General features: G+C 38.7%; 1 protein-coding gene across 1 annotated transcript; it reads right to left on the bottom strand.

The window, feature by feature from the left end:
• Window positions 1-1,371: 1,371 nt before the first annotated feature.
• On the bottom strand, window positions 1,372-9,096 carry tmem106ba (transmembrane protein 106Ba). The gene is made up of 8 exons (XM_041942222.1): window positions 9,014-9,096; window positions 6,340-6,550; window positions 5,011-5,074; window positions 4,697-4,856; window positions 4,260-4,400; window positions 3,856-3,905; window positions 3,725-3,778; window positions 1,372-2,770 (listed from the first exon to the last, which is right to left on the bottom strand). The coding sequence occupies exons 2-8, from the start codon at window positions 6,536-6,538 to the stop codon at window positions 2,650-2,652; spliced, it is 789 nt and encodes a 262-aa protein (XP_041798156.1). The 5' UTR covers window positions 6,539-6,550; window positions 9,014-9,096; the 3' UTR covers window positions 1,372-2,649.
• Window positions 9,097-9,345: the final 249 nt, after the last annotated feature.

The following is a 9,345-nucleotide window of genomic DNA, read 5'->3' on the forward strand; positions in this document are numbered from 1 at the left end:
GGATGCAATTAAAATATTAAAGTTTAATCTGGATACTTTTTATATGGAAAATATTAAAGTCAGATCAAAGAGATTTAGTGATTAAGGTTTATTTACTAGTTATTTGTTCCTTTATGGGTATTTGCAGTACCCTACATAGCCTCAGGTAGTGCTGTACTCACTTCTACCACAGAAGTGGATTGTTGCTTTAACAAACTTTTATGCCCTCTAGTGGTGGGACCTCTCAGTTGGTCCGTCCTTTCATTCAACAGGTTCGTACAGAGCAGCCTATCTGGACAATAATTGGCGACATTGTCATTGTTTCCATGTCCCTTTTGTCTTTACCACTGTTCAGTGAAAACGTCCCCCTGGGCAGCGTTCAAGGTGATGGCACTCTGTCGGTATGATTTAAGTGATTTGACTATAAAAATAGAAAATTTGTACACAATACATTTCGAAAAGTAGTTAGTTCTAGTCTAATCAGATTGGCATGAAATTTGGTAATCACATTTACACTTCCAAAAGATGTAAACTGATTTTGGTTTTGTGATTCCTCTTGAGAGACCTTCGGGACAAAGTTACAGTTTAGCCCCACTACTGGTGAGGTTGGCAGGATGGCAGGATTGTCAGTATCTTGTTGGTTCAGTCTGCCTTACATGTGTTTTCAGTTTCTTCTGCTATTCTACTGGCTTCCCTATTACATATGATGGGTGTATACAATGTATGAATATATGTTGTGGCATGTCGAGACAATAAACTAGACCCAAACTATCATTCGATCAATGGATCAGAAAATTAATTGGTAACTTTTTTGACGATTGATTAACTGTTATATTTTTTAAACAAAAATGCTGTGAAGTCGACATCTCAAATATGAATACTTTGGTCTTCTGTCATCATCAATTGAATATCTGCGTTTTGGACTGTTGGTCTTAGGAATTAACGTTTATAAGGGGTTAAGAAGGATTTGGGAAACTGTGGCTGTCTAATTTAATTGATAATGGAAATAACTGTTAGTTGCAGTCCTACAGAACTATCAGAACTGGTGCTCACATTTTACTACCCTACATAAATAATGATTAGTAATGTAAACAAAAGTTTAAAGATTTGTTGTGATTGAGACTGAACTATTATTTCAGTTCTGGATCATTTGGCACCAACTGGTGAAAACTGATAGATGTCATGTTTTTTATCACAATAAAAAACACTGTAGTAGCGATGGTGTTCAGATATATGGTTGCATCTTATAAATAATAAATTCTGTAATTAAAAGCAGTGAAGTTACAGTTTGAGGATCTTCAGCAGAGGTGTGTGATACTGTTGTGAAGCAGAACACTCAGCACCGCCCAGCGTGTACAGAGACACCCAAGAAATTGGGAAAAAGAATTTCAAAATGAGTCATGATTTTATTTTCAGCTTCATGCATGAAAAACACAACACTGCTAGAGTCAGTAACAGAGAATATTCACATCAACACTGTCATCAGGTATCAAGAAGGGTTGAAATGATACCAAACAATAAAAAGTGACAATAGGAAGTCATAATTTCAAAACTCAAGAATAACAGTCAACTCATGACACAAGTTATAGATGCAAAGTGGATTAAAATAGCAAACACATTAATGCAAATGACACCACAGCCCACAAAAATAGGACAACCTCATTAAAGTTAAGAAAGCTGCTCCCACACCAGCAATTATTCTTGATATAACATGTTTTAAAGCAAGCCAGAAGGAAAGTACATATTTTACACTTTTCTATATTTTATAGCCCACTGTAATTCTCCCGCATTTGCTATGAAACTAAAAATATCCCTTTTACAAAGTTATTTTGTAACTTGCTATACACTGTAACAGTCTTCATAGTAGTCACATTTGCTTTTAAATCACTCAGTTTAATCGTAGATAAACATAAGAGAAGACTTCTACTCAAGCTGAAAATAAGCCAAAAGCCAAAAGAAAAAAACGACATGAGCTAAAACATCACCACCATACAATATCAAGAATCATATTTTTATGAAATAAAAATAAAGAGGCTGTTGCAGGAAGGAATGAAAAGAGGACAGAAAGAAGTGGTAAGGAACGGCACAGTGGTTTTCATTGTGTCAAACTATTCTCGCACTTTTAGTTGTAGTATTTTCCATTAAAAGTGGTATATAATGTTAGGGGGAAGTAGTAGTCGCATCATTCCTGTTGCACTCATACAATATTCTTATTCATATCGGTAGATCAGGAGTGGGGTAAAATGAATCAAACCTGAAACTGCTGCTTCCAGTAATTTAATTGTTGTTGTTAATTGTAAACATGATTGGAATGCATATCAATGATGTGGATATTAAAATATATCTGTATACTTTGTTGGCACCAGGGTGAAAAATGACTACAAACCTGGAGGCAAGTCTTGCAAAATTCTGGCTGTGGCAGGTAAGATTGTCTGCTTTTACCAGCCTGTTTGACAAGTAACCAGCCAAAATAACTCTTCTAAACAGTACATTTGACCTGCTAAAGGAAGAAAGTGCTTGGGAATTGTAAGAATGGATGAGCCATATGACTAATTAAGAGAAGTTATGTCCCTGTCCATTATTCCCTTGTGACTGAGGGAAAGATTTCCTACAGCCAGCCCAGTTATCTCTATGAGAACAATATGTGCTGCCTGGGCTCTTGTGGTTGCCTTATTGGTAAACCTGCATATGCCCATGCAGGGAGGTGGTGTTACCCCCACAGTCCACATACTGGTACATCTCCTGGGAGACCTGCTCCGTGTGGCCGAAGTATGACGTTGTCACCGTCACCCTGAAAAATAGCCACAGAGTCAACCACCGCGTCAGACAAAGTAAGACACCCACAGCTGTCCGTCCTGAATTCTACAATGGTGTGGAAAGTCTGGTTGGGACAGCAGATGAGAAACTACCCTGTCTTGAATATGTTTAGATTTCAGTTTCAGTAGATTATAATATTTGCCTGGGGCAGAACATTTTGGCTGACTTAAATCTAAATGAGTAGATCCCAAGAACATTTATGACAAGAATGCATTTTCACTGACCAATGATTAATCATTCAACAAAAATACTTTTGTTTATGCCATTTTTCAATTCTATTTATAATTGTCCTGTTTTCCATTTTCTCGCCTCATCCTTCCAAAATGTCTAGACACAGACTCAGACCTTTTTGCACCCTTTTGATGCATTCAGCTATTGTTAAGTGCATCAAACTGAAGCCTGCAACAGACACTCACAATCAGCCTTCAGAGCCTTATATTCTAGATATTAAACCAGTGACTTGCAAGAATAGGCTTTATGTCATTAGCTGCTTCTTTTCTTACCCATTTTCACTCGGATTCACTTTAATGCTACTTGACTAGAAAGCTGCTATTTGGCTTTGACCACAGAGGATTAAGTATACTGTCTCAAAAAATATTTGCTTTGCTGAATTTACATTCTGTGTGAAGGCCTGTGTTCATGTGTAAGGAGCAAGGCACCCAAAGGCCCATGTATCCCTGAATGCTCTGAGCACTACCCAACAGCAGAAGGCTGTGTTGTTTCTGGGCAGCTTCTAAGTAAGTCTGGGTGAAACTGTGAGTGTGGAGGAGAGAGTAATTGAGATTTATGTTGATGCATGAAAGGATAAAAATCACAATAAATAATGACAGTATATCACATGCAGTATATTTATATATCAAGAAAATTATAATGTTGGGATGTAAATCAAGAAATGTGTTTAAAATATTGTACATGAAGACATACTTACTGCATCATGACCACTATATTGTGAACTTTAATGGTTGGCAAGGTGCAGTAGTCACTGTAAAAAAAAAAAAAGGAGTGATTTAAAATTATCCAATAAACAGAACATATGTCTGACTACTAGCTGATACTTACAACATATAACTCATCTCATCAGCGATGGTGGTGGGAACTGTGTAGTCAATCTGCAATAAAGCATTTGAGGAGAAAAACTATTAGACACATTTATACTAATTACAAGAAAAAATAATATACAGCTTTGTCCTAAATCTGTTTGATAAGTGTCCAATAGTGAGCAGTGGTAGAAGGTTTTGTAATATTATAAGACTATGAGTTAGACAAGGTTCCTCGGTAATGTGACTACAGGTGTGACCATGCTGTTGTGCAGGATGTGCAAGTTGCAGTCATAACTGAAGTGCATCAGAATTTCAGTGATTTTCTTCTTTCTTTTCATTCTTGTCTTATGAATACGTAACTATTTGGAGTTCTTTGATTGTTGCTTTTCTTTGTGCGTGTACAGTAAAGTGTATTCACCCTACCTGCCGTTCATCCAGTGGTATGATCACTGAGCTGTTGTTGAACTTGGTCTTGCCTATCACCGTCTTGGAGAACTGTACTTGGGCTGTGATGTTGGTCACGGATATGGCATAGTAGTTATTATTTGTGATGTTCAGAGTGCTCTGGATGGAGGAGGATAAAAGGTGTGAGATTCTGATAAAAGAAAGAAACATTTAATCACTACCTGCAGTTTTTTTGGCAACTTTGGGGCAGTGGAAACCTGGCAGAGGTAAGTCTAATATTCAGTCAGGTCTCCATCCACCCCTGATTGAAATATGTGGTGTTCAGCTGCTAAATGCTCAGCAGCATTCACCAGCTAGTTGCTGAATTTGTATCTTTGGTGTTTGTTATTTTACCTGTATTGTACAGAGCTTTTTTTGAGACTTTTTACTGCAGCCAAAAACAGCAGTGATCTTACTGTAATGTTGAGATAGACGATTCGTTTGTCCAGGTCATAGGAGACGTAGGCAGACTTCACTCCTACATAGGAGACATCGATAGAGCGAGGGAACAGGAAGAAAACAGCGAGGCCAGACAGCAGCAGGCACAGTGCCACTGATATCGTGACATACAGCTTTCTGGAGGAGAAATAAAAGAGAAGTGAGACCCTGAAACCAGCTGATGACTTTAAAGTCTATCATGCTAGTGCGTGTTGGTTGAGTTTCATCATGCAGACAGCTTATCATCAGGCAGTTAATCTTTAAAAAGGGCACTGACTCATGGCAGACTTACGTCCTGCTTGGCCTGAGCCTTTGGTCGCTGTATGGAATCAGAGCCACAAGCTGATTCTCTTGGCCTGTTGAATAATTCAAAGAGAAAGTAAAGATGTGTCATTTTACTGTTGAGGATTGAGTAAGGACTATGCAGGAAGATTTACGCTAAGCAGCACTGTGGTACAACTCCTGAAAAGAGTATCTCAGTTGACTTTTTCCCACTCAAAATAGTTCGCTTTTTCTTAACCGTCAAACAACTCAATAAGTAATGGTGTATAATGTTATGCATTGCTTAATTAGTTCACAAGTTTAACAGATTTCTGGTTTGTAACACTGGTACAGCAGCAGGAAGAAAATAGTTTGTCTGAGCAGTGTGATCTGTAAAAAGTGACAAGTGTGGCCCATTCTATATTATACAAACTGCAAGCATTTACAAGCATCAGTGTTTCATTAAACATCTTGACAGAGCCCTGAAATATTCTGGTGTAGAGATCACTGAAAATTGATTTTTAATTGTGTTGTATTTAAATTGGCTAACTCAGTCTCTAAGGCTTGGAAAGAAGGCAACATAATTTATTTATTTCGTCTTTCTCTTGATTTTTCTTGTATGATATATTTGCAACATCTGTGATCTATGAACTTTGTTGTAGACATACCTTGAACTTGTATTTATATTCAGACTGAAGTAGTATTTATTTGGAAATGTATGCTATGGCATTCTGGATCTGATTTATATAAGCTTCAGGTTCCTTCGGGGTATATGTGAGCCAGACGTATTTGAATGCTTGAACCTGTAGAAACCTTCAGTCATCTTCATTGCAATATGCATGAATTCTTAATCTACAACTTAACTTCAAGTAGGGCTGACTGTCAACTCTTGATTAATAATACCTAAGGATGTTTTACTGAACTTGGACTGACTGTTGCTTATTTAGTCATGGATATATAATGCCATTGAGAAATAGTTTGATTTGAAACTATGTCTTAAAGGGCTTTAAAGGTGGGGTCAGCCATTCAAATCCAACAGACTTTGTTGAAGCGAATATCTCACAGTCTGATAGCTGTCCAGTCTTTGTGTCTGACATTGTACATGGGAAACAAACAAGAGGGCTGGCATCCTGAAAAAGGAGACATGGCTGAGAAACAGCCAAAGAAGGGAAGGTCAGAAGAGTGTACGAAAGGTGTAGCTTCTGACGGAGCACTGAAGGGAGGGGTACCTTTCAGATATCAACAGTGGTTCTCCAGAATGGCTCACCCCACCTTTAAGTGCAGTGCTCTTCATGCAGACGTACAATTTGTAATGATAACAGTTATTGAGTAATGACTGCCTTTATCTAGAAAATTTTACCTCGTGGGATTCTGCCGGTGCCCTGACACGTGGGACACGTGACGCTGTCCCGTCCAGTGAACTCCACGTAGGGGAACTGAGATACGTCTCCATTCTTCCCATCCTCCTCTGTCTGACTGTCTCTGTATTCGCCATCAGCCGTCAGCGCATCCTGACTCTCGTCTTTGTGCTTGGCCAAGTGTGACTGGGACTTGCCCATAGCTGTAGCCGTCTGTACACAACACAAAAGATAGCATGAGGAGAGGGAACTGCCATACGTAGGTGCAGCAGCATGTGCTGACTAACCACATGCCACAGAGCCGCTTGAATGTGAAATTGGACCTGGACGGACTCCAGCAAACATTTCCCAGGACAGCAAACTTCCACTGGTCCTCTGTCCGTGATGAAAAATCTCTTGTAATACTGCACACATAATTCTGCTGGGACTTAAAGTAAGACTAGACTGTGACATATGATTAATGTGTTTTTTTCCGTTCTCTATACTATCACCAATATCTAATTTTAAACATTCTCCAAGCTGTAGTAGTTTGCAGCCTTGTCCTAATACTTGTTTAGCACCCCTCCACAATGATCATAGTATGACTGTAGTTCCTTTAAGGACTGTACACCATCACTTTATATTATTCAGCATGTTCTCTAGGGCTGCTGCCTTGTCAGTTAGGCAACTTCTTGGTCATTAAGGCCTTAACTAATTAAGAAACTGATTGTCGTTTTCTGAAGAATGAGCTGTAAGTCATTAGTGAATACTGGAAGTTGATGACCACATTTCTGGCATCACTATAATACTCATAAATCTTCTGAAGTCTTTACTAAGTACAAGGGTCTAAGGGACCCTTCTGTATGTCTATATTCATCTGGGGAGTAACAGCAATATTGGGTAAAAAGAAGATGAGAAAAAGAGAGCCAGCCATGCCTATTTGAAACAATTGTTGTAGGACAATCATCTTAGTGTGTTTTTTTTTTACAATTTGTGTTAGCCTACAAGACGGCAAACAGATATTTTCTGTGGTGACATACATCTTAAAAGTCAGCTTTTAGCAGCCTCCTGATTTGTGGTAATTAAATCACTTATAGTAAAGAAAGTAACCAACCACTTCCACACAGGTATAAGCTTTGAGGTACTAAGTTATGTAACTGACTTGAGTATTTCCATATTATGCTACTTTATACCTCTAATACAGTACATTTCAGAGGCAGTAGTTTTAGTGTGGTATTGCTACTTTTACTTACTGTAAATTACTGGTCTGAAATCTTCCACCTTATAATGTACTGCATCACTGTGAACTGTAAAGTTGGTGTATCCGAAAATTTATCATAGAGTATGTTTACATGTGCCTATGTTCAGGATATAGCGTTTATGAGCAACATGAAAAACCTGGTTATTCATATCCAGTATCCAGGTTTCAGATCGTCTGCCTGCAGGTGTGTCTTGACTCATCACCATCTCAGCCACTATGAGATGGTTCAGAAACCTGGATAAGATGCTGACATGCTGCAGTATCCTGGTTTCTATCGGAGTACTACAGATAGTATATCCAGGTTTCTCAAAACCAGGCCAAGTTTTTATCCAGGTTTCTAAGAACCAGATCATAACCAGGTTACCAGTATGCATATAAACACACTCAGAGTTCATCAGTGGTGCAGGAAGTATTCAGACCCTTTATTTCTGTAAAAGTTGCAATACCACTCTGAGAAAATACTTCATTTCAAGTAAAAGTCCTGCATTGCTATTACATATTACTGAAGCACAAGAATGCACCTATTATCATCAAAATTTACTGAAAGTATCAAAATTGGAAGAACTCACAATGCATAACTATTATATTCATATATATTGGATTATTAGTAATGATGTGGAATTAGCATTTTACTGTGGCAGTGGTCAAAGCAGATATCACTTGAACTATTTTATGTGCTGTTGGGTTGTTAAACATATTTTATGCACAACATGATGAATTTATAAAACAAAATGCTGCATTGTTACGTTTTATTAGTTCAACAAGCATGTTTTGTATGTAAAATTTTAATCTGCAATGTAATTAGTAACCAGTGCTGTCAGATACATGTAGTGGAATAGAAGTATAAAGTAGCGACATACCATTAACTCAAAATAGTACTTAAGTACAGTACTTTTACTGCGTTACTTTCCACCTCTGTTGTAAAGTAGGTCTGTCCCAAAATGTACCACAGTGAATGTCGGTGAGAATAACCGTGTCAACCGCTGGTCCTTAGGCCACAGCTGCTGTTGTTCATTAATGCTAACGGTACATTGTGTTCGCACGGAACCAGGAGACCACAGCATGAAGATAACGAGGTGCCACAGACAGATCGCGTCCACGATGTGCGGTGCGTCTACATAACGTTGCACTGTGCACACAAACCAGGCCGCCATACTGCGGTGAAGAGCCTCAGCCAAGAACAAAACGTACCGGCCGGAGGAACACGCTTCTAACGCGTTCAAATCCGCCGAAAAGCGATGTTTGGGCTCTAAATTATTATTCAAACACAACGAGCAAAACATTATTTCACGTCGTCACGTAATTCTGACATTGAATTAACACATCGCACCAATCAACAGTCGATCTGTAAAATAATCCGACCGTCCCCAGGACCATTAAACACTACCGAAGCTAAACTAAGCTACACATTATGTTTCTGTTGGCTAACGTCTTACCTGGTGTGTGCTCTATTCTGACACGTTTGCCATTTGTGGCACGTCGCTGTTAGTTGTGGTTTGCACACCAGTGAAGACTGAAGCTGACGGGAACGCCCCCTCCTCTCCTCATTGGACAGACTCACGCTGACCACAACAACACAGGCGGCTGTTTCATCACGGTAACACGCTCAGATCCTCAGCAGCAACAGAGGATCACTGGTGACTCAAACTCAGCTAGAAAACTAAATAAAACCAGTATAAATCCACTGTGATAGAAACACCAGTACTCTGATCTTTTACTTAGTTAATTATAAGTTACAAATAGTAAATCCATTCACAAGTAAAAGTCC

This window comes from Chelmon rostratus, chromosome 8 (genome assembly GCF_017976325.1).
Source record: "Chelmon rostratus isolate fCheRos1 chromosome 8, fCheRos1.pri, whole genome shotgun sequence".
Taxonomy (NCBI): Eukaryota; Metazoa; Chordata; class Actinopteri; order Chaetodontiformes; family Chaetodontidae; genus Chelmon; species Chelmon rostratus.